The sequence below is a fragment of the Natrix helvetica genome (genome assembly GCF_964273705.1).
Source record: "Natrix helvetica genome assembly, chromosome: 5".
NCBI lineage: Eukaryota > Metazoa > Chordata > Lepidosauria > Squamata > Natricidae > Natrix > Natrix helvetica.
The window spans coordinates 80528004-80554798 of NC_138551.1; the positions used below are offsets into that span (position 1 = coordinate 80528004).

The following is a 26795-nucleotide window of genomic DNA, read 5'->3' on the forward strand; positions in this document are numbered from 1 at the left end:
AAGACGAAGAGAAAAAAAAAACCTTTACGAAGGGCATCTAATTTAAAAAGTAAAAACAAAAAACAAAAACCCCAGATCTGAAGCTCCAGTTACAACTGCCTGACCCTTTAGGCCACATGCTCATAATTGTTGCTATTTCAAGGATCACATCTTGAAAAAGTGGCACCGGAAGGTAGGGGTGTGTGTGTGTGTGTGTGTTAATCCCTTTCTTCTGTCCCTCTTCTTGTATGTCCCAGTTAACACCTAGGGGGTGTGCCTGCCTGTGCGTGAAGAGAGGGGGGGAGGGAGAGAAGAGAGAGGGAGAAGGAGAGGGAGTGAGAAGGAGGGAGAGAAAAAGAAAGAGAGAGGGAGGAGGGGAGGGAGAGAGAAAGAGAGTGTGAGAGGGAGGAAGGGAGGGAGGGAGAATGGGGAGAAAGAGAGCAGAGAGGGGAAGGGTGAGAGATGGGGGAGGGAGAGAGAAAGAGGGGGAGAAAAGAGAGAGGGAGTGAGGGAGAGGGAGAAGGAGAGGGAGGCAGAGGGAGAGAAAGGGAGGGGAGGGAGGGATAGAAAGAGAGGGGGAGAGGGAGAAGGAGAGGGAGGGGAGGGAGAGGAAGAGAGGAAGGGATGGGGAGGAGAGGAGGAGGAGAGGGAGGGAGAGAAAGAGAGGGAAAGTTAGAGAAAGAGAGGTAGGGAGAGAAACAGAGAGGTGGGAGAGAGAGACTTTGTGCTGATGAGGAGTATGATGGACTGGAACTGCTATTATGAAAACGTCTCTCCCCCCCACCTCCTCCTCCCCCCCAGCCAAATCCGGAAGGTGGGCCTGAAGGGCAGCCAGCCAGAGCAGCAGCAGAGTTTTAATTGCTTTCTCAATGAAAGATAATCACCGGGTCCCAAGAGAGGCTTCCAGATTAGCACTCAAAAACTCTCCCCTCGGTGATCTCAGCCCTCTCATCCTGTTGCCTCCATTTACAGCCCATTCAGCAGTAAGTGGATCGAAGAAAGCCGCTCACCGCTACCCATTAGTGACAGCAGATCTCTCCCGCTGCCTCTCGAACTGACTTTCCCTTTCCTCTCTCTCTCTCTCTCTCTCTCCCTCCCTCCTCTCCTCTCTCTCTTAGAGGAGCTCCATTCACTCTCCATTCGCTCTCCGGGGTCGCCGCCGCTGCTTTTCCCTCGCTCGACTCCTCCGGGATTCCCAAAAGTTGAAGCGCCGAGGCGGGACGTGGCCGGGGGGAAAAACCATGAGCGAGCTGGAAGGGGACTTCGCGAAGCTTTTGCTCTTCAAGGAAGAGCGGATTAAAGAGCTGGAGAAGCGGCTGTCGGAGAAGGACGAGGAGATCCAGGAGCTGAAGAGGAAGCTACACAAGTGTCAGTCCGTCCTGCCGGCGCCCACCACTCACATCGGACCCCGCACCACCCGGGCTCAAGGCATCTCCGCCGAACCGCAGACCTACCGCTCTTTCCACGACCTCCGGCAGGCTTTTCGCAAGTTCACCAAGTCCGAAAGGTAGGGAGCCACGCGGGGCGAGGGGGACGGGTGGGTGAGTGGGTGGGGGGCGTGGGTGGGGAGAAAGGATTATTGGTGTGGAGTTTTTTTTTTTTGCACGTGTTTCAATGTGTCACGTTTTGCACCCGGGTCTCCTTCAGCCCCCAAGCCTCTTCCGTGCTGGATGGTTGCAGCGACTTGGGGGCGGAGTTGGGGTGGGCGCAGCCCCTCGGTCGCCCTCCGCTACCTCGCCGGCTATTTTGACAAGCCTCCAGGTGGGGAGAAAGGAGGCTGGGCGGGTGAGAGAAAAGAAACTTCATCCCCCGCCCCCCAAAGGCTGGCGGGGCTCCGGAGAAGCGCCGCGTTCTGCCCCAGCCCATCCAGGAGTCACCCGGTGGTCGTGAAGAATTGGTCCGGCGAGGGAAACTACCAAGAGCCCGGCTATTTACCCCACCCCTCTTTCTTTCTTTCTTTCTTTCTTTCTTTCTTTCTTTCTTTCTTTCTTTCTTTCTTTCTTTCTTTCTTTCTTTCTTTCTTTCTTTCTTTCTTTCTTTCTTTCTTTCTTTCTTTCTTTCTTTCTTTCTTTCTTTCTTTCTTTCTTTCTTTCTTTCTTTCTTTCTTTCTTTCTTTCTCGCCCTCTCCTCGGGGCCCCTAAACTTCTCGGGACCCGCGAGTGTCAAGCGGGTGCGGTGCCTCTTATGCTCTCCATCCTTCGGCAGCTATTTTTGTTAAGCGTGCCATGAACGACCGGACGGGCATGCTCAGTGGCGGCCGCCGAAGTCGCTCGCCCTTTCCTTTCCTCCCGGGCGCCTTTTTTTATTTTAAAGAAAGGCGCTGCTCCCACAGAGGGAGAGCGGCGGAGTGGGAGGAAAGAGTGGAGGAAAGGGAGGAGGAGGACGAGGAGGCTGCGCGAGTGGGGAAGCTTGGAGGTTAAAGGAGGAGGGGACGGAGAGAGGCGCTGAGAAAGTCAAAGCCCTCCCTCCTCTTCTTCAGCAGTCTCTCTCTCTCTCTCTCCTCTCTCTCTCTCTCTCTCTCTCTCTCTCTCTCTCTCTCCTGTCTCTCTCTCTCACTCTCTTTTTCTCCCCCACCCCTCTATCCCAAGCATCCCGCCCGCTCATCCCCGCCCTGTCCAGCTGGCGGCGGCTCTGCTTTTTTTGCAAAGAAAAGAAGAGGGAAGGGGGAAATTAAAAAATAAATAAATCCCGGACACTAGAGAAGCAGCAGCCCCATCGATCGGCCTTCGCATTAAACCCCCGGTGGACATTAGCGAGAGGAAGTGCATTAGGAGCTTTTAAGTCCCGGGAAGTGCAGAGCAAGAAATGCGCCTTGCAGGATATCGAATATCCCATTAAGCTGCGCCTCTCTTCTCCCCCCTCTTTCCCTCCCCTTCCTCTCCCTCCCTCCCTCCCTCCCTCCCTCCCCTCTCTCTCTCTCTCTCTCTCTCTCTCTCTCTCTCTCTCTCTCTCTCTCTCTCTCTCTCTCTCTCTCTCTCTCTCTCTCTCTCTCCCCCTCCCTCCCTCCCTCCCTCTCTCTCTCTCTCTCTCTCTCTCTCTCACTCTCTCTCTCTCCTTTTTTTGATGAGCCTCGCCGAGTCTGAGCCGTCCCAGCCAGTTTCGCTCGCTCGCTCGCTTGGCGGCGCCGGTTTTCGGAAAGAAGTCAGGCGCGCTGTGGATTGGAACTCTATCCCGGCTTTTGCACTCTGTGCCTGGCTGGATTGGGGCAGGGAGATTCGGGGGTGGGTGGGTAAGGCAGGGGTGAAATCCGGCAAGTTCTGACAGGTTCTGGAGAACCGGTGGGGGGAATTTTGAGTAGTTTGGAGAACCGGCAAATGCCACCTCTGGCTGGCCGCAGAGTGCGGTGGGAATGAGATTTTGCAGCATACTTCCCCCAGGAGTGGGGAGGGAATTGGGGATTTTGCAGTATCCTTCCCCTGCCATGCCCCTCAAGCCATGCCCACAGAACCGGTAGTAAAAAATAAATAAATTGCATTTCACCACTGGGGTGGGGGTGGGGAGCTGCGCCTGGTTAGGTTATTTGTCCTGATTTTCCAATCTTTAAAGGTGTTTTGGGGGAGGATGGGGGTTATGATTGTGCTGTGGGACCAAGGGCCTCTTTGGGAGCTTTTTAAATTTTTTATTGATTGATTGATTTGTCAACATGTACAAGGTAACAGGTATTAGTATAGACATGGACATGATCGCATGAGATTGGTACCAATAGATGCTTTACCTGTACAGTGTTGTATTGCCTCCTCTTCTATGTTTTTATGTTTCCATGTTTGTAGTCTATTTTATCTATTTCATTTGACTGTACACCGCCCCGAGTCCCTTTGGGGAGAGGGGGCGGTATAAAAATCGAAATAAAAGGTAAAAGGTAAAAGATATAAATAAGTATAATATGGCCATGAACACAGAAAGTGAGTTCATATCAATGGGGACAATAGGACAAGGACGGTAGGCATGATGGGTTTGGACACCGGCAATCCCGAACCCACGTTCCGCCCAGCGTAGAGGTGCCCTTGACAAATGATGTATCTAAGGTTAACCCGTGGGAATGGATTGGTGGGTGCTTCATCACTGGAGGTTTTTAAGAAGAGGCTGGGACAGCCGCTTGTCGGAAATGGTGAAGGGTCTCAGGCTTGAGAAAGAGGGTTGGGCTAGGTGACCTCCAAGTTCCCTTCCAGATCTATTCTGTAACTAAGGTTATCATGGCAATGGAAGAAAGAAGATCAAGGAAGTATGCTCTCCCTCCCTCCCTCCCCCCCCCTCTCCCTGCAGCGGGCAGATGAAATACATGCCTTCAAAACAGCTGAGGACTTTCCATTTAGTTATATTTTATGTGAAGGATATCTTGAGAATCTTTGACAAATGATGTATCCGAGGTATAGGATCTCCTATTTGAGGAGAGGGTTGGACTAGGTGACCTCAAGATCCCTTCTAACTCTATTCTATAACTAAGGTTATCATGGCAATGGAAGCAAGAGGGTCAAGGAAGTACACACCACACACACACACACACACACACACACAGCTGATGCAGCTAAAAATGTTGCCTTCAAAACAGCTGGGGACTTTCAATTCCCTTATATTTTATGTGAAGGATATCTTGAGAATCTTTAATGTTCTGTGGAGACCTCATTCCATTCCCCTTCCATTCGTTACGTATTTATTTTATTTACTTATTTCAACATCTTTAAGCTTGCCTAGATTGGACACTGTGTCTCTGGGTGGCCTACAATAAAACACACAGTAATAGGATGTTGATGAGGATTATGATCCTGTTTTTATGCTTCATTATAAGCTTGTCAGGCAGGGAGCTCTGACTTGCGCAAGTGCCACAAAGACTGATGGTGTGTATAAGTGACAGATAATAAGAATGACCACTAATAATAATGTAATAATGTAATGTAATAATAATAGCTGAGAGTGATGCCATCTTCTTTGCCCTGGTAGTGATAGTTAATAGCAATGCTCTCCAATTTCCTTAGTTATTTATTCATGAATGAAATCATCATTTTTCAAGAAAGAGGTTAAAAGGTGCACATATGGCTTTGTTTTTAGCAGGAACATTGCACTTACTGTAGGCACCATTTTAGGTGAGTTGATTCCATTCTGGGAAAGAAATATCTTTCAGACAGGTGACTTTTCGTTCTTGGGGCCATTTATTAAAATAAACAATTCAGCCGTTTTATCTCCTTCTCGGTGTATTTGCTGTGATAGGAAAGAAGATGGACAATGGCAAATGAAGGAAAGATAAATATGGAAAAGAACATTGATCCGCAGCCACCATAATGTATGAAGGGTAGAAGCCACGGCACAATAAATACCGTCCAATACTTACAACTGTTGTGTTCAGGCACTTATTAAACATTTTAAGCGGCCCAATTATTTGGGGTTTCTTTTCAGTTAATTAAAATGGCTTAGTCAGTCCTTGAATACCATATTTTTCAGAGTATAAGATGCACCAGAGTATAAGACACACCAAGGTTTTGAAGAGGCAAATTAAAAAAAAAGGTTTTGCACTCTGCAAACCTCCCCCCCAAAACCCATTTTTCGCAAAAACAAGCCTGTTTTTTTTCCAAAAAAGGGCATGAATAGCCCTTAGGAAGCTTGTAGAGTGCTCCTAGAGGTGGGGGTGGGGGCAAAAAAACAAGCAAAAACCGGCCCATTTTTCATGAAAACAGGCCCATGTTTTGACAAAAAAGGGCATGGATAGCCTTTAGGAGGCTTATGGAGTGCTCCTGGGGGCTAGGGGGGGGGGGCAAAATTGAGCGAATAAAATGGCTGTTTTTTGCTCATTTCTGCCCTCCCCAGCCCCCAGGAGCTCTCTGAAAGCCTCCTACAAGCTATTCACGGCTATTTTGGTGAAGCAGGAGGGGTTTTGAGAGGCAAAAAATGCTGCATTCAGTGTATGAGACACACCCAGATTTTCAGCCTCTTTTTTGAGGGAAAAAGGTGCATCTTATACTCCGAAAAATGCGGTAGGTAAGTCCTTGACTTACAACAGTCCATTTAGTGACCGTTCAAAGTTGCAACAGCACTGAAAAATGTGACTTATGCCCGTTTTTCATAGTTTTGACCTTTGCGGCCATGTGATTGAAATTCAGATGCTGGGCAGCTGGTTCATACTTACGACCTTTGCTGTGTCCCGGGATCATGTGATCTCCTTTTGCAACCTTCCGCCAAGCCAATGGGGAAATCAGATTCTCTTTACAACTCGGTTACTAACTTATCAATGGTGGCAAGAAAAGTCGTAAAATGGGACAAAACCCCTTTTTAAGGAAATGCCTCACTTAACAACATAAATCTGGTTTGTGGTTGTAAGTCGAGGACTACCTGTAATAGCCAAAGGCTGGGTTTTAGTTACCCTGTTTCCCTGAAAATAAGACCTCCCCGGATAATAAGCCCAATTGGGCTTTTGAGCGCATGCGCTAAAATAAGCCCTCCCCCAAAAATAAGCCCTCCCCCAAAAATATTGCAATACAGCAGCAGCCATGAGGTGACCACACTCGCCGCCTCCTGCACCTCAAAAATAATAAAACCTCTCTGAAAATAAGGTCATGTGCATATTTTGGGGGTCAAAAGAAAATAAGACCCTATCTTATTTTCGGGAAAACATGGTAGCAACATTAAAACCTAAAAAAAAAAACCTCATTCCCCCAAACACGGAAGAATCGCCGTAGGTCAGCTTTTCAAAAAGAAGAGGAGCTTGGATAACCATTTGTCTGAAGGTTTCCTGCCTAAGCAGGGGGTTGGACTAGAAGACCTCCAAGGTCCCTTCCAACTCTATTATTCTATTCCTTTTTTTAAAAGCATTTTTTGGCGTGGAAAGAAAAGCCGGTAAGGCTGTAACAGGGAAGGATTGTCACTGTTAAGGAGTTCCCTGGTCAGCAAAACGACCAGTGGCCTCTGTTAAACTGTGAGACTCACTCATCCCATGCAAGAAAGGCAGAAGGCTGTGATTAAAAACTGGCTTTCTTGCAGTGTCAACTGTGGCTTGAAAAACTCTATGTGTGCTTTCAGGTTTGGCTTCATTTTTAGACTATTTCTGGTTAGCGTGCTCCTCCTCCCTCAAAAATTACTGGCGTTTGGGAGTTGCAGAGCTGAAATTAGGGCAGGTTGTCTGCATCTTTAAGACACGCAGGTCACTAAACCCTCCACCCCACCCCACCTCTTTATTTAGAGGGAGGCAGTGGAGTCTTTGCTATGTTTCACCATCTCTCTCTTTTTTAAAAAAACCCGTATTAATGACTGAGGTTATTTTATGAATTTTGAAAGTCCTGCTTTCAAGGCCCAGAGGTCCGCTTGAAAGAAGCTACTGTAGGTCTGGTGTTAAAATTAAACTGGGTTTGTAAATATACAAGGTTTAAGGTTAGGGTAGCAGGAGTTTGATATTCCCCCTGGAAAATGATTTTAAAAGAAGGGTGGGTTTTTTTTTTTTTTTTTTTGCAAGGCAGTGGATGCCATTCCTTCCTGCTCTTTTCCAAAGCGGGAGGGGAACAGAGTGTTAGTTTTTACATTTATCAGATGTCAAGACTTCGTTTTTTCCCCTCCTTTCCAACATTTATTGGAATTATTAAGCCCTGACTTCCTCTTTCTTTGTGGTTTACACTAGGACATAGGGCAAACTTCTTTTTTTTCTTCCTTCCTTAGCATTTGGACTCCTGCTTTCCAATCGAAGCCATGAAAGTTTATTTTCAGCACACTGAGTCACTGTAGCAGGGAGTTATGACAAGTATAATATATGGAGATCGTAATGGTTGGAATTGAGGGTGGGAGAGAATCAGTAGCATGCTTAAAGGAACAGAATGTCTTTTAATAACAAGACCACAGGCAGCTCCAATTCTCTTTTTCTGACCCGTTTCTTTGGATGCACAAGTTTGACTTTCAACATTTTCAGTTATTTTTAACACTGTGTTAGATACGGTGTTCTATTTTCACTCCTTCGAGGCGGTGTCTTTAATTTCTGATCAATAATAATTTTTTTTAAAAAGGCTGCAACTCTCAATTGACAGATTCTATGCACTTGTAGAAAAGTCAGTGGAACTTACTTTTGAGTAGATACGTATGGCATTGTAAAGTCTAGTTTTAAATGGGACGCGGTGGTTCAGCAGCTAAGACACTGAGCTTGTCATTCAGAGAGTTCGGCAGTTTAGCAGTTTGAATCCCTAGTGCTGTGTAACAGAGTGAGCTCCCGTTACTTGTCCCAGCTTCTGCCAACCTAGCAGATCGAAAGCATGTAAAAATGCAAGTAGAAAAAATAGGAACCACCTTTGGTGGGAAGGTAACAGTGTTCCGTGCGCCTTTGGCGTTGAGTCATGCTGGCCATATGACCACAGAGATGTCTTTGGACAACGCTGGCTCTTCGGCTTTGAAACAGAGATGACTACCTAGAGTCAGGAACGACTAGCACATATGTGCGAGGGGAACCTTTACTTTTAGTTTTAAATCGAAAAAGCCTGAGAGTTCACCATTGAAGCAGCTAATGTACATGGGAATAAGATCCATAGTAAACAGAATACCTTACTAACACCATAGTAAACAGAATACCTTACTAACACCATAGTAAACAGAATACCTTACTAACACCATAGTAAACAGAATACCTTACTATTAAACACATTTAGGATTACAGTGCACATCCCATTAAGTCGGATTTAGCCTGGAAAAAGATAACCACGAATTAACATGCTATAGCTTCTCTGTTAAAACGAGAATGAAAGAGTGCTACGTTTTGCGCATGGGATCCTAAGTGAAATTGTTGTTTCTGGGAAATGTCTTGATATTTAATGACCAAAGAAGAATGGCTGATTAGATACTTTTATGCTTAGTCTTAAATTCAAGGTGCAATCTGAACCTTTCTTTCCACTTGTACCTCCGATGCACAGAATCAAATTAATTGTAATCGAGCAAATAAAGTACCCAAGCACCACATCAAGATTATGCATAGAAGCCTTTCCCCACTACTGGGTTAAAGGGCTATCCACCCATTGTTAAGTTGAAACAAAACAGCACCGACATAAAAGTACCCATCCCCATTGCCAAACTCTGTTCTGTCTCTGTTGTACCTATTCTGCCAATTGTTATGGAACTTGTAGCAAAATGTGTTCCTCACGATGGATGGGGTTTTCTTCTAAAAAATTGTTGCCCTTCTCTTTAGTACATTACGAGCCAGCCGTGAAAACAGACGTGATGGCACTACACAGCATGAATGGAGAGGATCAGATCTGTGCCATTCTGCAACTTAAGCTGTTTGACTTTTCCATGTGAAGTTCCTGGAAATGGACCCATCTTAAAAAAAAAAAAAAGCTTGTCGATCAGAAAGGTCAGCAGTTTGGCGGTTCGAATCCCTAGCACTGCGTAATGGAGTGAGCTCCCGTTACTTGTCTCAGCTTCTGCCAACCTAGCAGTTTGAAAGCATGTAAAAATGCAAGTAGAAAAAATAGGAATCACCTTTGGTGGGAAGGTAACAGCGTTCCGTGCGCCTTTGGATTTAGTCATGCTGGCTACATGACCATGGAGACGTCTTCGGAGAGCGCTGGCTCTTTGGCTTTGAAACGGAGATTAGCACCGCCCCCTAGAGTTGGGAACGACTAGCACATATGTGCAAGGGGAACCTTTACCTTTTACCTTTGTTGGTCATAGTGGCTGTCAGGGATTCTGTCAAAAAAACGCATTCTAGAGTTCTGGATTACTGGGTGGACCACAATTCTACCCTTCCTGTCTGAACAAATGACTCCATTTTCCACAGGAGGTCTTGGAGAACATGTGTTGAACCATCTCCTCCAGGTAGAATCAGAGAGGGAAAGGGACCTTCGAGGTCCAACCCACTGTTGAGTGCAGGATATTTTTTTTATTGTTTTAATTAGACGAATAACACAGACACAAAACACTCTTCAATACAACTGCCAGCTAGCATGTCAATTGGTTACATTTGAGTTCCGCAGGTTTTGTTCACTTTAGTTGAGTGTGAGATGATGGAATCAATGCAACCCTTCATTCTTCTTGCTGTTGGTGGGGATAGAAAGAGAAAGCATTTCCTTGCATTCCTCGCCTTCTCTCTGCCATACTAAGAAGTTTCAACAAGCCCCAAACATGACTTGATCCTAGTGCAGGAGAAACAGAAGGAGAGGTCACTTTGTTTTGATCCCTCTACCATATGACTTACTATATAGTAACTGTGAGAGGGATCTTGGAGTCTTAGAGTGGACAACCAGTTAAATATGAGCCAGCAGTGTGCAGCGGCAGACAAAAAAGCCAATGCAATCCTCAATTGCATTAACAGAGAGATGCAAATAAGATCATGTGAGGTAATAATACCACTCTATAAAGCCCTAGTAAGAACACACCTAGGATACTGCATCTGGTTTTGGTCACCACAATCTAAAAAAAAGATGCTGAGACTCTAGAAAAAGTTTAGAAAAGAGCAACCAAGATGATTAGGGGACTGAAGGCTAAAACATACAATGAACGGTTGCAGGAACTGGGCATGGCTAGTCTAGTGAAGAGAAGGACCAGGGGAGACATGATACCAGCGTTCCAATATTTGAGGGGCTGCCACAGAGAGGAGGGGATCAAGCTATTTTCCAAGGCACCCAAAGGCCAAACAATGAATAATGAATGGAAGCTGATCAAGGAGAGATTCAACCTAGAAGTAAGGAGAAATTTTCTGACTGGGAGAACAATCAACCAATGGATCAGCTCACCTTCGGATGTTGTGGGAGCTTCATCACTGGAAGCTTTCAAGAAGAGATTGGACTGCCATTTGTCAGAAATGGCATAGGGTCTTCTACTTGGGTGGGGGGTGTTGGACTAGATGACCTACAAGGTCTGTTAATTTATATCTATATGATTGTCAAGAACAGGTATGGGCTTTGCTTGCTTGCTTTCTGTATTCTGCAGATTGCATCCACATACTTCAGATTCTTCCTCCCTCAGCCCTTCCTCCTACTTGCAGCACATCTTTCTCCCCTGCTGGCCACCCCCAGCCTCTTGGTCCCTCTGTTTCTAGGGCAGCTTCCTTGCTGTTGCTAATCCAGGCATCTGAATGATGCTGGTGCCCTCCAGGCTGAGAGCTGCTCCACCCGTCTCCAGCCACGTGGGAGAAGGAATGTCTCCCACCAGGTGCAGCCAGCTGCTTTCCATCACTCACCTACAGGCCACGCCATAGAGATGCCAAGGTGGTTGCATTGAGGAAAGTTGGGTTGCTTTCAAGCAATCCCTGAGTCTTCCGTAGCCAATTGGTGCGGCTGGTTGACTCTCTGTGCAGCTGCCAAGAATCTTTTCTCATCTCAGCATTTGGTGACTTTCCAATACAGGAGGGGGAAATCATGATATGCAGCTCGCAAAAGGAATCAAAGCAGCGATGGATGGAGATCTGATAAGCCTTACACAGAATTGTAAGGCTGAGCGGTATTAGCTGAGCTATGGCTAAATGCTGCTTGTTTAGAAGCACTACGTTTGTAATTCACTTACTTTCTCCCCACTCTTTATGTCACTCACGGTTTTGCAAAAAGGTGGGAGTAGTTGCACCAGGGGTGAAATCCAGCAGGTTCTGATAGGTTCCGGTAGCGGAAATTTTGAGTAGTTCAGAGAACTGGCAAATACCACCTCTGGTTGACCCCAGAGTGGGGTGGGAATGGAGATTTTGCAGTATCCTTCCCCTACCACGTCCACCAAGCCACACCATGCCCACAAGCCACACCCACAGAACCAGTAGTAAAAAAAATTGAATTTCACCACTGAGTTGCACCAGTCTTCTTATGGGACGAGTTGGAACAGGGAGAAAGGGACTTCATTCATTTCACTGTTCCACAGTGGACTGGTTCAAGAAAAAAAGAATAAGAAATCCAGTTTCACTGGTCCAGCAGCCCAGGACAAAATGGTTGTGGAGGGCAGTGATCAGCATCTAGAGAAAAGAGAGGCGGGGGGAGTTGATAGTTGTAATGCAGGCCTTTTGAACCACAGGTGGTCAATCAGCATTAGTGGCGTATGCAGAAGCTGGAAAACACCATTTACTGCTGGAAAAGATGGATGGAAGTTGTCTTCACTGGTGACATGTAGAAGGTGACGTCATGGATTCCTAACTTTGAGGAAGGGTCAGCCTCTGCATCTATGCTGGGGCAATCTCTCTCCCCCCCCAGGAAATTAAGGGAAGGAAAGGGAAAGGGGGTGTGAAATACAAGGGGGAAGAGAAAAAGAAAGAAAAGGAGGCATTGACTTCCAACTCTTCCCAGCACAGTACAAGGTAAATACATCCCAACCTCAACTTTTTGCTTTTACATATTAATATATAACTAGCCATTTCTATAACACCACATCTTTCTAATCAGCAAAACCAAAATCAACGTTTCTTTTTTTTTCTTCCCCAAGCACAAATTCCAGAAGTGATATCCAAACAAGAACTTATTTTCCTCTTTAAATAAAGTATTCTGTTTAACCATCCTTGATTTATCTTCCTTGCTATGGAAATAGTATGTATTTCTATTTGCACCTAGTAATCTTTGTGAACTGTCACCATTTTTATTTACAAAATTTATTGTATTCTTTCAAATTCTTTGACCTTTCTGAAGGGCGGAGGGGGAAACCTATGCTGGGGCAATCTTGTGCAGATTGGCAATCTCTTGGCTTCTCAATGCTGGGCTATCGGGACCTTCCTCCCACATCCCAGTATCTCTTCCCACTTATGGCTATATACATGTTGCTTTCATCTTTACCATTTATATTGTTATATTGTTTCCTAGTATGATTTGATTGCTTATTAGTATCCTATGTCTGTCAGTAAGTGTTGTATTTTATGATTCTTTATGGATATATTTTATTTTTCTTTATGTACACTGAGAGCATATGCACCAAAGACAAATTCCTTGTGTGTCCAATCACATTTGGCCAATAAAGAATTCTAGTCTAGTCTATATTCTCTTCTCTTCTCTTCCTATTGCCCATTGCCCATTTTCTCTTTTCTTTTCTTTTCTTTTCTATTCTATTCCATTCTATTAATTCTAATTCTAATTCCATTCCATTCTATTAATTCTAATTCTATTCTAATTCTATCCTATTTTATTTTATTCCATTCTATTGATTCTATTCTTATTCTAATTCTAATTCTAATTCTAATTCTAATTCTAATTCTAATTCTATTCTATTCTATTCTTATTCTTATTCTATCCTATCCTATCCTATCAGTGAAACATATGGAAAAACAAAAGGGCAGAAGCAGATCCAGAGAAGGACGATTGTCCCATTTGTTAAGTCCTGCGTAGTGGAAGAACTGAAACAGACTAGCTACTGGGAAGAGGCAGTGATTGTAACAATGAATGAACATTAATGGCCGCTTGGCCCTGAAAGGCATAGATGAATCCAGAAGCACAAGACTTGTTCTGTGGCTAAATGCAGAGGATGTCAGCCTCATCCTGGATACAGGGCTCCCTAGCATCAGATGTTGTAGACTAGACCAATCACTCATGTCAGGCATTGCTGATTATTTTCAGCTATTGGCACTCCCCTGTTTGGAGACATTATAATTTACTGTTAGTTCATTATTCATGTCCATTATTTGATGTCGGGAATGCATTGCCAGCATCCAAAAGAAAGAGAACTTTTATAAGATCCCACTTTAGCTTAGACAGGAGATTTAAAACTGCATTCAGGAACTGATGCAGTTTAAATCTACCCATTTTCTCACAGTTATTTATTTGTGCTGATAGGGAATAATTTGTTTCTGCTTTCCGTCGCCCGCCCTTCCCTCCCCCAAATATTTTATTTTTGTATTCTTTTCATCGCTGTCATTGTGCGCTTTGCTGAGTTTCGGATTTGATCTTTAAAATATGGTTTGGAGCATTCAAGAATGTGAGTAGTAGCACCTACTTATAACAAAGCAGAAGCAAATTTTCACCAATCATTAACTTTGTCCTGGATTAAATTTTTTTTTAAAAGATATCTGCTTGGATTGCTTTAGTAGAAGTATTCCTTCCAATGAGATTCTCAGTCATCCAGGTCATGGTTGTCCCAAAGGTGCTTTTTCAACAGGCAATGAACTGGATTATGGTTTTTTTTCCTTGTGGAAGAAAATGTTTCGCTTCTTATCCAAGATGCTTCATTGGTGAACTGTGAACAGAAGAAGCTTCTTGGATGAGAAGTGAAACATCTTCAAGGAAAAACGAGTCCAGTTGCCTTTTGAAAAAGCACCTTTGGGCATTCTTTCCAATGCATTAGAGAATAACTCCTTTAAGAAAGCAGTTGCTATCTGAGGTTTTTATAAGGAAGTTGGCATGGTATAGAAATTGACTTGTGTTAGATTCAAACTGGAAGAATTATACGTAGATCTCTGGTTAAACATGAGTTCAGTTGGGTCTGCCATTCTCAGCCCAAGATTGTTGTTCTGATTTTTTTTTTAAAAACCTGGGAAATTCATAAACCTATTGTGGATGAAATTTAAGATGAATTATAGTTTAATGTATTTTAAAGTATGTATAATGTATTTTATGTATATAATATAAAATGTATATAAATTTTTATATATATATAAACAATATGAAATAATAATAAATGCAAATATATACTTTGTGTATGTGTGTATACTGTATATGTGTGCATATATATGTGATGTGTGTGTGTGAGAGAGATAGGAAATGGGGTGTGTATATATATATATGTATTTGTGTTACAACCCCTGGTATGCCCAAATATGGGAGGAAGCTCACTACTCCCTCTTTCTGTCCTTCGGCTCATCACAGAAAACCATCCAGGCAGAAAACCATATTTTTATTTTTAATGTTGCCTTTTTATATTTGTGTTGTATTTGTGCTGATAAATAAATAAAGGGAGACTGGTATAGATCCATTTCAGGTTCGAATCCCAGTAAGGGTATGGCTAGCTGATGAGAGCTAAATAGCTTGAAATGGATCTATACTAGTCTCCCTTTATTTATTTATCAGCACAAATACAAAACACACACACATACACACACACAATTTCATATTATTTACTGATTTTTCTTTTTAATTTACTGTGAAAAGCTGGCTAGAATCATGTTTTTTTGAGATGGGTAGCCATATAAATATGATACATAAATAAAAATAATAACCCATTAAAGATGTTATTTCTGAGATCCCCATTCAAATGTTCATTGTAACCAGAGATAGATTTGAAATGTACTACAGGAAAAAAAAACCTCTCTAAAAACTAATATGAAAATTAAAGTAATTAATTCTTATTTTCATGGTTTTTTAAAAAAAATTCTCTATAAGAATATTTTAAACTTACCATTTGAATGATAGGCCTCTATTGTTTTTGAGCAAGAATTCTGTGAAAGAAAGTACATGTTCATATATTTGCCATATAGGGTTCACTCTGATGTTTAAAATAACATGCAAGATTTTAAAGATTTAGCGAAATAGAGATTTAAAGATTTAGTGAAATATTTGTAGATTTTGCAATGATATTTCTGTTGAATACCAGCGCATTAGTTATTTTTATTACATTGCATAATTAGGCAATATCACATATCAGAGCACAACATGAAAAAGGTCAAAGATGGTATGTGAAAAATTACTTCCTTTCACTTGTGATAGTGTTGGGAGTTTCTTGCTTCTGGTATCTGTGAAATAATAAACAAACATCATAATTACTGTTAACAAGCTGTTCTTGGCTTAACATACCATTTACCATATATCCTGTGTAGTTGTTTATGATATGTTTATGTTAAATTGGGAAAGAAGCCTCTTGCTAATCTTTGTTTTGAAAAGATTTTGGTTCTGATTTATGGGAGTTATATTTCAACATATCTGGATCACACACAATTTCATATTCGGTACTACAAGTAGTCTATCCATCATCCCAGAGATGTCGTCTCTGTCTCTCTCTGTCTTTCTCTCTTGTCTTTCTCTCTTGTCTGTCTGTCTGTCTGTCTGTCTGTCTGTCTGTCTGTCTGTCTGTCTGTCTGTCTGTCTGTCTGTCTATCTATCTATCTATCTATCTATCTATCTATCTATCTATCTATCTATCTATCTATCTATCTATCTATCATCATCTATCTATCATCTATTTATCTATATCCATCCATCCATCCATCATCCAGCTTTCTAGCTATCTAGCTATTTACTAACCATTATCTGTCAGTCTGTCTGTCTCTCTCTCTCCCCCCCTCCCCCTCCCTCTCTCTCAAAATAAAAGCAAATTGCCAGTTAGAGTTCTGTATTGCTAGCAGCATTCAAAGTATTAGCCCTCAAGCAGCATTTACTATAATGGACAGGAAAAGCAAGACTCACTTTATTTTGAGTTCAACTCCTATGCCGAGGTCTAAGTAATTTTTGTTTGTTTGTTTAGTAAAAATATGGAATTTGTAACTCATGGCCGTTTTCTGCATGTTTTTTCCCAGTCTAGTCAACAGATCTAAGGTCTTGTAGTAGTCTCCCACCCAAGCAGTGATCAGCCTGAAGCCTGGTTAACTCCGCCCTCCCCCGCCAAGCTCAGCCCAGGTCATTTAGATGTTTCCAATCAGTTGGACTTTACCCAGGGTTGCCTTTAAAAAAAAGTGAGGGGGGGGGGGAAGATAAGTGTTCATAACATGAACAGACATTTTAATTTTTTAAAAAATATTTTGCATACAGCAAAAAATAGATCTACATGGCCTGAGTTTGCACAACAAGCCAGATAAACTGTAATTGGCTGTAATTCAGCATGTTATGCATGTTATGTGACAGAGGGGAAGCTGCTACTAGTATCATATGAATCTATCCTGCCTATGGAATCCCTTGAGAAATTTATTTATCTACAATTATGAATGGGTCTGGCGTGCATGCGAGCAAAACTGGTGTGCATGCATGTTGTACGCAGGTTGGAAACTGGTAGTAAAACCGGCAGCAATCTACCCCTACCCCTGGCCACGCCCCCTGACCCCCCTGAGGTCAAACACAACCCTAATGAAATCGAGTTTGACACCCTTATCCTAGGCTATATAGGACCTCACAGTTGCTAGTGAGGACCAGAACTGTATGTGCCAACCAATCTTTATCTGAATGGCATGATAATTACATGCCTTGATCCTACATCAACTGCATTCTGCTGCTCAGAATAACCTCTTGTTTCTTCCCAATAATACAACCAGCTCTGGAAGTGGGGATTTCAAGTTGCTCTTTGATATTTTCCAAACATAAAAATAAAATCTCCAGATGACGAAAATGCCTTACAGAAATAACCCCTAGAGATACTAAAGCTTTTCAGAAGTGAAGTCACTCACTTCATGGAAAGTTACTTCATTTGAGAATATCAGACCATAAATCTAAACAGACAAATTTGAGAACAATTTTCCATTAAGAAAGTGGAAGTTTATGTCTGCGTAAAGACATACATATCAGTCTCTTAATCCTGCCAATTGGAAAAGGGTTTTTATCAGATAATAGATATATAAATCAAATTCCAATTGGGAATTCCTACTAGAGTTGAAAAGATCTGATTAGGACCCACTCAGAATTATAAAAAAATAAGTATCTCAAGGGATTCCGTAGGCAGGATCAGTGACGTGCAGTCAGGGGAGGCAGGGGAGGCAGAGCCTCACCGCTCTCATCATGAAAAAAAAAATTACTCCGGGAAGTCATGAAAGTGGCTGGGAGAGGCACGCGGCTTGGTTTAGCCTCCCTGGACATCTCAGCAGCAGCCGCAAGTGTAACAATCTCGCCATTTTTTGCATCAGGCGAGCCCGGGATCCTTGCAAGGGGAATGGGACCACGTGTGCAGGCGGCTCCTCAATGCCAGTCTCAGATCAGCGCAGCCGCGGTCCCCTTCATGTTGGCTTAGGAAGGAGGGGAATGGGACCACATGTGCAGGGGAAGGGGATCGCAGCTGTGCTAATCTGAGGCTGTGCGCAGCTGAGGAGCCGCCTGCACATGTGGTCCCATTCCCTTGTAAGGATCCCGGGCTCGCCCAATGCAAAAAATGCCTAGGTAACATCATCAGTGCTAGAAGTGGGGGGAGTGAAAGGAGGAGAAAGGAGAAGTTTCTCTTCTCAGAAATGTCTTTTCAGTAGAGCTGCGGCAGTCTGTCTGTCCCTTTCTGACATTTCTGAGAAGAGAAACTTCTCCATTTGGGCTGCGCCCGTGCGATCGGAGCAACCACACGATTTGATGACGTCACCAGCCTCACCAGTCATAAACCTCACCGCACGTCACTGGGCAGGATAGATTCATATGATACTAGTAGCAGCTTCCCCTCTGTCACATAACATGCATAACATGCTGAATTACAGCCAATTACAGTTTATCTGGCTTGTTGTGCAAACTCAGGCCATGTAGATCTATTTTTTGCTGTATGCAAAATATTTTTTAAAAAATTAAAATGTCTGTTCATGTTATGAACACTTATCTTCCCCGCTCTCACTTTTTTTTAAAGGCAACCCTGGGTAAAGTCCAACTGATTGGAAACATCTAAATGACCTGGGATAAATGACCTGGGCTGAGCTTGGGGGCGGCGGCGGCGGCGGGGGGGGGGGAGTTAACCAGGCTTCAGGCTGATCACTGCTTGGGTGGGAGACTACTACAAGACCTTAGATCTGTTGACTAGACTGGGAAAAAACATGCAGAAAATTGCCATGAGTTACCATGGTAACTCATGGCCATTGGTAACTCTTTTTAGGTGTTTTATCCTGCCTTTATTAGTTTCATAACTAACTCAATGTGGTTAACATACTTAATGTCTCTTCCTCCTCCGATTTTTCCCACAACAATAACTCAGTTGGGCGGAGAGAGAGTGACTAGCTCAAAATTTCCCAGCCATCTTTCATATATAAGGTGGGACTAGTCTCTTATGGTCTGCGTCACACCTCCCTTACTCAAGTCAAAGTATTTAGTCATTCATCCAGATATCTGTCTAGTCTAGTCTTCAAGAATAAGGCCATAGCTCAAGAAATGAAACATTGTTTGAGGCATCTACAAGTAAAGGAATCAGACTATCAATTTAAAGATAGGAGCCGTGGTGGCGGAGTGTTTAGAATTCCTGTATTGCTGGCCAAGTCTGCCCACTGCCAGGAGTTTGATCCTGACCAGCTCAAGATTGACTCAGTTTTCCATCCTTCTGAAGCCGGTAAAATGAGGACCCAGAGATTGTTGAGGGCATTATGCTGGCATTGTAAATTGCCCAGAGAGTAAAGTAAAGCACTGTGGAGAGGTATATAAATCTAAGTATTAAGTGCTATTGCTAAAGAAATGGTCCCTATCTATAACTGAAGAAAACTGTTGCCTATCATGGTTCAAAGTATTAGCTTAGATAAATAGTCTAATCTGCCAGGGGGAGGGGGAGAATCTTACTTACTACTTACATCTTAATCCAGCTATCTCAGGAAAAGCAAAGCATAGACTCAAGTAAAGGCATATTTTCTTTGCTTCTTATTATTTATTTTTTAGAATAAATGCCTTTCATTTTCTTTTTGCTTTGTTCTTCCTTCCTTTTCCTCTCATCCCATCTAGTAACAGATGTCACAGATCGTCTTGGACCCCATTTGTCTCTCTTTTGTCTCAAATAGCTTTTAGTAATACATCTATATTATTCGGCAACATCGTTCATATCATATTCATTTTTTTCTAGAGAAAAACTGTCTTCCTAAAGGGGATTTAATCCAAACATCCACTGCTCCTAAAGTCTCTATGCCTACTTAAAAGGCAGGTGTCTATTTGTTGGATCACATGAGGCAGAAGAAGGTTCTGTTCCAAGAATCAGCAATTTGATACCTGCTAATTCCTTTAAAAAAAAAACATAAATTTGAAAGTAATTATTTCTTTTATAGATCTGGTGGCAGACACCTGGATCCCTGTAAGATCCAGCCAACTTCTTGTGTTATATTTAACACCGGGGCATGACTAGGCAATGCCTGGTGCTTGCCAATTCAATTCTCTTCCAAAGCATTGAGAAGAAAGAGCCTCAACTGGTATGGATCTTAAGGAATATGACAAACAGTTCCAAAGATATTATGGAGGAATAAAAAGGCTGCACTGGTTAGATTCTGTGTAACTGACAGACTGAATGCCAAATTGTGATTTTAATATAGATATTATCTGTTATAAATTATTTTATTCTAGAATTTTTAACTAAGATATTCAGTGGTTTTTTTGTTCTGGTCTTTGATTGTAACAACAACAACATGTAACAGTGATACCCATTGTCATCGGGGCACTTGGTACCATATCCAAGAATTTTATAAGATACATCAACAAATTGCAGCTTCCTTTAATAACACCAGCAGAACAGCAAAAAAACTGCACTACTTGGAACATCGTATATTTTAAGAAGGTACTTGGTTGATACCTAGGACGCTGGCAGCAAACCGTATCAACCATTAGCACCAGTCAATGGTATTTGTGAGGCATTTTGAATGTTCAGTTGACTGAGTTTCATGTTTAATTAATAAAGTATAACAACAACAACAATTGAAGTTGAGAGACTGTGGAAAAAGAAATAGTGTGTTGTTCCAGTTGTAATTGGAGCCCTTGGAGCAATACCTAAAAGGCTATCTCACTATTTGAAAATTCTAAATTTACCTGACTTGAACATTCTGACTCTACAAAAAAACCACCCTACTTGGAACAACTTATATCCTCCGACGTTACCTTAACAGTTCCTAGGTCCTTAGTTAGGACTCGAGCTGTTGCGCTACCAACCAGCCCCAAAGGCTGTGAATCTCACCAAAGATTAACCAATAATAAGAGTAAGAACAACAACCTATATTGTCATTGTACACACATATATACAACAAAATTGATTTCGCCTCCACTGCTGCAATCTATAACAAAATACAAGACAACATGAATAATATGGAAAATGGTCCTTATACAAGTAATTAGGGAGATACCAGTCATATGTTTCCATGTATGCATGGAGTGATTGTAACTGTATTTAGGAGTCTGGCATCCCATGGATAAAATCTGTTTTTAAACCTGTTTTTCTGGCTGGCTAATAAACTTGAATTGATTTGATTTGATTAAGTAACCAAAAGACACTGTGATGGTTGTAAACATTTGCCAGTTGTGAAACACCTGAATTTTGACCACGTGACTGTAGGGATGCTACAATGGTCATAAGTGTGAGGACCAGTCATTTTTCAGAAGTTTTAACTTCAAATAGTTGTTAAAGATGGCACTTGCTAAGCAAGGACTCAAAAGTATTCAATTGAGAAAAACCACACCATGTAAAAATAGGCTTTACTTTTGCAAATCTGTTTCTAATACGAGAGAGAAGGCTTTATAAAATTGCATTTTGCTACAGCTTTTTGCAGCCTTTTGGATAACCAAGTTATAGAATAGAATATGGGGGCTCAGCTGCATATTAATCTATCCAACCATAATTATTAATTTTTTTAAAATCTTGCCATTCTGCCAAATAGTGCTCAAGATGGCTAATGATAATTAAAATAAAATAGAAAATTACTATAAAGTACAGTGTAGAAACAAGGCAGGAAAAAAGGCTGGAACAGATGAAGCAATTACAATTCTCACAGTAGCCATAAATGAATATCAGTCAAGCCAAAAACGTGACTGAATTATAGTGTATTTGCTATTGATGAAGGTTTCCTAGGGAAGCAGATGATTAGCTAGGCCAGGGGTGTCCAAACTTGGCAACTTTAAGACTTGTGGACTTCAACTCCCAGAATTCCCCAGCCAGCTGGCTGGGGAATTCTGGGAGTTGAAGTCCACAAGTCTTAAATTTGCCAAGTTTGGACACCCCTGAGCTAGGCCATTTGACCAACTGAGGAACAAAAAAGAGAGAAAGAAAGAAAGAAAGAAAGAAGAAAGAAAGAAAGAAAGAAAGAAAGAAAGAAAGAAAGAAAGAAAGAAAGAAAGAAAGAAAGAAGGAAGGAAGGAAGGAGAGTCCTATCCTCAAGTTCTCGGCAAATACAAAAGAATACTAAAAATGAGATATAGCAATATTCAGTTTGTTTTACACGCTTTTGCAGAACTTTGTATTATTAGAAAACTCAGGAGTAAAGGCACAGGTGAATAGTGAATGGCCCCTCCCATAAGGAATAAAGAGGAGCAAAAGGGGAGGGGAGTTTGCAGGAGACAATTAGTTTGATTAATTAGGGTGAAGGTCTGTTTCTGACTTCTTGCCAAGTAACTGCTGCTACTGCATGGCATTTGGAAGATATTGGCCTGACAACTCCCCAAGCCTGATAAAGGTCTGTAGTTGTGAAATCTCATGAAGGACTGTTTGCAGGGACTTTGCTGGAGAGGAATTCCTTTTAATCCAAATAAAGGAGGTTTTTTATCGGGATGAGGAGTCTACTTCATGACCTTGGGAGGCCTAGCTCAGAACAGTAACCAAGTAGCTGGCATTGTGTACAGAACATTTGTACAGGGTATAGGTTAAATCTTCCCAGTATATACATATATTTGTGTGTGTGTGTGTCTATGTATAACACATTAGAAACTAACGTTTTATTGTGTATAAATAATTCATGGTCTTCAATGATAAAGTTACTCATATGATTATGTCATAGGATTCAAGATATTATATTTCTATAATGTAAGAGGTATTTTTTTTTGGGGGGGGGGGGAATAGTAGTTCCAAATTTGGTGGTTCAATGTAGTGTTTTCTAATTGTAGAATCTGAGAACTTTATTCAGTATGGGAAAGAGTACCATAGCATAAGCCAAATCCTTTCTAGTTTTGTAAAGAAAATGCAAGCGGAAGAGTTATATTGTTTTTAATAGAGTAGAACTCCCAAAATATTATTTTACTGGTCATGGGAATATTGTTAAAATTCTCTTTGTTGCATTATTAGTGGGAGAAAGAGAATTACAATTCCCCCAACTAGACGGGAGACAACTAATTATTGCTTTTGTATTATATATGGAGCAGGGATGAGTTTCTTCCAGTTCTAGCCTCTTCTATAGAAGAGGTTCCACAAATCTACAGTGCCGTTTAGAACCGGTTCCAGCTCCCCCCCCCACCCGTCTGCACATTATCAAGATGAAGAGAGAGAGGAGGAATTCTGGGAGTTGAAGTCCACAAGTCTTAAAGCTGACTTCTCATCAATTTTACATTTGGTTTTACAATGGTTTTACAAATGGTTCAAATGCAGGAGCAGCAGAAGAAAAATATTTTCAATAAATGAATGTCATAACAACTGTTAATCTCATGAAGCATCTCCTATCTTTTGCATTGCAGGAAGAAAATGGACTTTCACAATAGAACTTCACATACATCATTCAACATGCATGCATAAAAAACACAGAGAAAGACATTTATTAGAGTTGTGAAAAAAATATGTCTGATCTACTCTGAGTATTGGATAGAGTACCCCACAAATAACTTTGCTGGGTTGTTCCTGGCTCTTTTCCAATTCCATTGTGCAATTGAGTAATTTAATTTGGTAAAACCTGAGGAAGTAGACAGGGTTCTTGGAGCTGTAAGCCACCTGTATATTATGTTCATATCCTTCTTGGTTGGTGAAATCCTCCTATAAGGTACCCAAAGATGCTTTTCTCTGAGGCAACTGGACTTTCTGGTTTTTCTTTGAAGACATTTCACCTTTCCTCCAAGAAACTTCTTCAGCTCTGCCTGGATGGTGGGGAATGGAAGGATTTATACTCCTTGCAGACAGCTGGTAATTTGCATTCATTGGAGGATTCTCTGTCTCATCAGGGTCACCTGAGTGGTGCAAATGGGTGTGGAGTCTTCTTGGAACTATTGAAAGGACTGTGTTGTAGATTGGAGATAGATGAGACCGGAGATCTGTTAAGAGAGGGCTGTTCAATTTTGACATAGATGGCCTCTTTAACCCCTCTTTCAAACCAGTGGTCCTCTCTGTCCAAAATGTGGAGTTTGTTTTCTTTAAAAGAGTGCCCCAGTGTCTTTTAAATGCAGATGGACTGCTGAATTTAGTCCTGATGTGTTTGTTCTCCTATGTTGTGCCATTCATTTGTGAAGTGGTTGTTTTGTTTCCCCAATGTATATAGCTCTCTGCATTGTACTGCATATACCACGTTACTCAGTTTATGTCTGGGTGTTTTATCCTTGGGTGGACAAGCTTCTGTCTTAGTGTAGGCTTGGGTTTGAAATGTGCACGTATGTTATATTGGCTGAAGATCCTCCTCAGCTTTTCCGATATGCCTGCAATGTACAGAATGCCAACGTTGCTTCGCCATCTTGCAAAAGCACCTTTGGGATAACCATGACCTGGCTAACTGAGAATCTCCATAGACACTCCTATAAGATAAAAAAGATTTATAAGAAGATCCTATAACAAGATGCAGTTGGGATGGTAAATAGTGGAGAAGATGGTCCTACTTGCTTTGATAGATGCAATGGTGCATTGCCACCTTAAGGAAGCAGTCATCAGGGTCAGCAATGTTGCATCATTTCAGACTGGTATCCAGCTTTCCTTTTGCAAGGAATGTGATGAGGCTGTAGCTTGGCTATAGGGCCTTTTTGTACTAAGATTTAAGGATATTGAAAATGCAAGGACAAATGTGTCTTGAATTGTTTATTTATTTGTTCGTCAAAGATGTACAAAATAACATGAACAAAGGAAGAAAATACAGATAAATGGGGACAATAAGACAGGGATGGTAGGCACGCTGGTATGCTTATGTATTACTCTGATTACAGTGGTGGGATTCAAATTTTTTTACTACCAGTTCTGTGAGTGTGGCTTGGTGGGCATGGCATGCTTGGTGGGCATGGCTTGGTGAGTGTGGCAGGGGAAGGATACTGTAAAATCTCCATTCCCTCCCAATCAGCTGGGACTCAGGAGGCAGAGAACAGATGGGGGCTGGGCCAATCAGAGGTAGTATTTACCGGTTTTCTGAACTACTCAAAATTTCTGCTACCTGTTCTCCAGAACTGGTCAGAACCTGCTGAATACCACCACTGTCGGATTACTATGATTCCATATTGAGACTTTGCTCCAAGCTGGAGCAAGCCTTAACATTTATATTGCAATATTTGGTATCTGAATTCTGCTTTGTACTATGATGGAAAAAAAGTGAAATGTGCCCTTAAATGTGGGAAGTTCAAAATTCTTCCTGGAAGCCTAACATAGAATTGTTCGTCATGATTGCATGAAATTATATTGGATTATTTCCTGGCTATGACCTTTTGCAACATTTATCTTCCTAACTGATCTCTTCCTTTGGTTGATGGTTTTTCTTCAACACTGAAGGAAAACAAAACATTGTTGGTGTTTCTTTCTCTTCCCCTGTTTCAAACTGTGTGGGTGTAGGTTGTAATTCTCTTAATTTTCCCATAGGGTTATCATATGTTTTGCCACAAGATGGCAGCGGGAGTTAAGTTTATCACACATGAAGCTGTGCTACAGTGCCTTCCTATAGCTGGTGGGAAAATCTCAGAATAAAATTAGCTGCAAATCAGCTCGATTTCATCGTATTCTTCCTGATCCATTTTATTCCTACTCATCCCTATTATGGGAAAATAATGCATGAAACCCTTACATTCCGGAAGTCTATTGGATTCCCAAAACCTTTTATTCAACTTTCTTGTATTTTTGAGCATTGCGAAACCAAAACATGGCTTACTAATTTATAAAATTGAAAGCAGAGATTTGAATCCTGCTAGTGGTGATGCTGTATGTATTTCTTCCTATTTGCTTTCAACAAGATTGCAACATTTCCTTGCTCTGCTGAAAAACAGCCAGTGACTCAGAACATACAACACAACTCTATCCAGAGTGGGAAATGCATGAGGTTTCAGCCAGAGAGTCTGTGACATGAAAATATACTGTTAAACAGATTCCTGGTGATTTTAATTCAGATATGAAAAGGGTAGAATTCCCCTAATGTAGTAGTTAGGTCTATGGTGGCATAGACTAATAATAACTTTGCATGAATGTGTAGTTGAGGGGTTAGCAACCTTAAACAATCAAAGAGCCCAAAAGTCCTAACCGGAAGACCCCATTCAATTCTGGAGCTGACCAAAAGTCTGGTTCCCCCACTGTAGAGTCTCTTCCTAGGGTGGCATCCTTTTTCCTCTGCTGATAGTAAGTCCCATTCTCCCACCATAGAGTTTTCTCCTAGCGTGGCATCTTTTTTCCTCTACCTGTCCTAATTGAAAACCCTATCAATTGTGGAGCCGACTGGCAAAAGGGAGCCACAGCAGACAGATTAAAGAGCCACATGTGGCTCCAGAGCCGCAAGTTGCTGACCCCTGGTATAGTTTAATGTAAAGAAGGACAAGGGGTGATATGATAGCAGTGTTCCAATATTTAAGGGGCTGCCACAAAGAAGAGGGGTGTGTGTGTCAATCTATTCTCCAAAACACTTGAAGGCAGAACAAGAGGCAATGAGTGGAAAGTAATCAAGGAGAGAACCAACTTAGAACTAAGGAGAACTTTCCTGATGGTTAGAACAATTAATCAGTGGAATTACTTGCCTTCAGAAGTTGTAGGTGCTCCAACACTGGAAGTCTTTAAGAAGATGTTGGATATCCATTTGTCTGAAATGATGTAGGGTTTCCGGCCTGAGGAGTGGGTTGGTTGGACTAGAAGAACTCCAAAATCCCTTCCGTTATTCTGTTATTATTAGGTTGTGTTGGAAGAAATGTCCTTCTGGGTTCGGCTCCAAGTGGGGAAAAAGACACTGGAGACATGGAGGCTGCTTGGAAAGATGGTTTTAATGGTGGACAGGACCGCATGGCTTGAGTCCTGAACAGCAAAGGTGATCACATGCTTCAATGTTGGTGGAGAAGAAGAGAAGGGAAGAGAAGGAGAAGAGCAGACAAGAAGAAAAGCTGAAGAAGGGCTTGCAGGGATTTTTATAATCTGTTCTGCCCCACCTCTCTGTTTCCTGTTCCTGTGTAAGAAATGTATTCTGATTGGTTGCCAGACTC

At 42.0% G+C, this 26795-nt stretch overlaps 1 protein-coding gene across 1 annotated transcript in view; it reads left to right on the plus strand.

The window, feature by feature from the left end:
- The first annotated feature begins 1060 nt into the window (after positions 1 to 1060).
- The window catches only part of PRKG1 (protein kinase cGMP-dependent 1), a 999829-nt gene continuing 974094 nt past the window's right edge, over positions 1061 to 26795 (plus strand). The window contains exon 1 of the mRNA XM_081955689.1: positions 1061 to 1486. Within this exon, the coding sequence (XP_081811815.1) occupies positions 1221 to 1486 (266 nt within the window). The 5' untranslated portion in view covers positions 1061 to 1220. The remainder of the gene's footprint in view (positions 1487 to 26795) is intronic.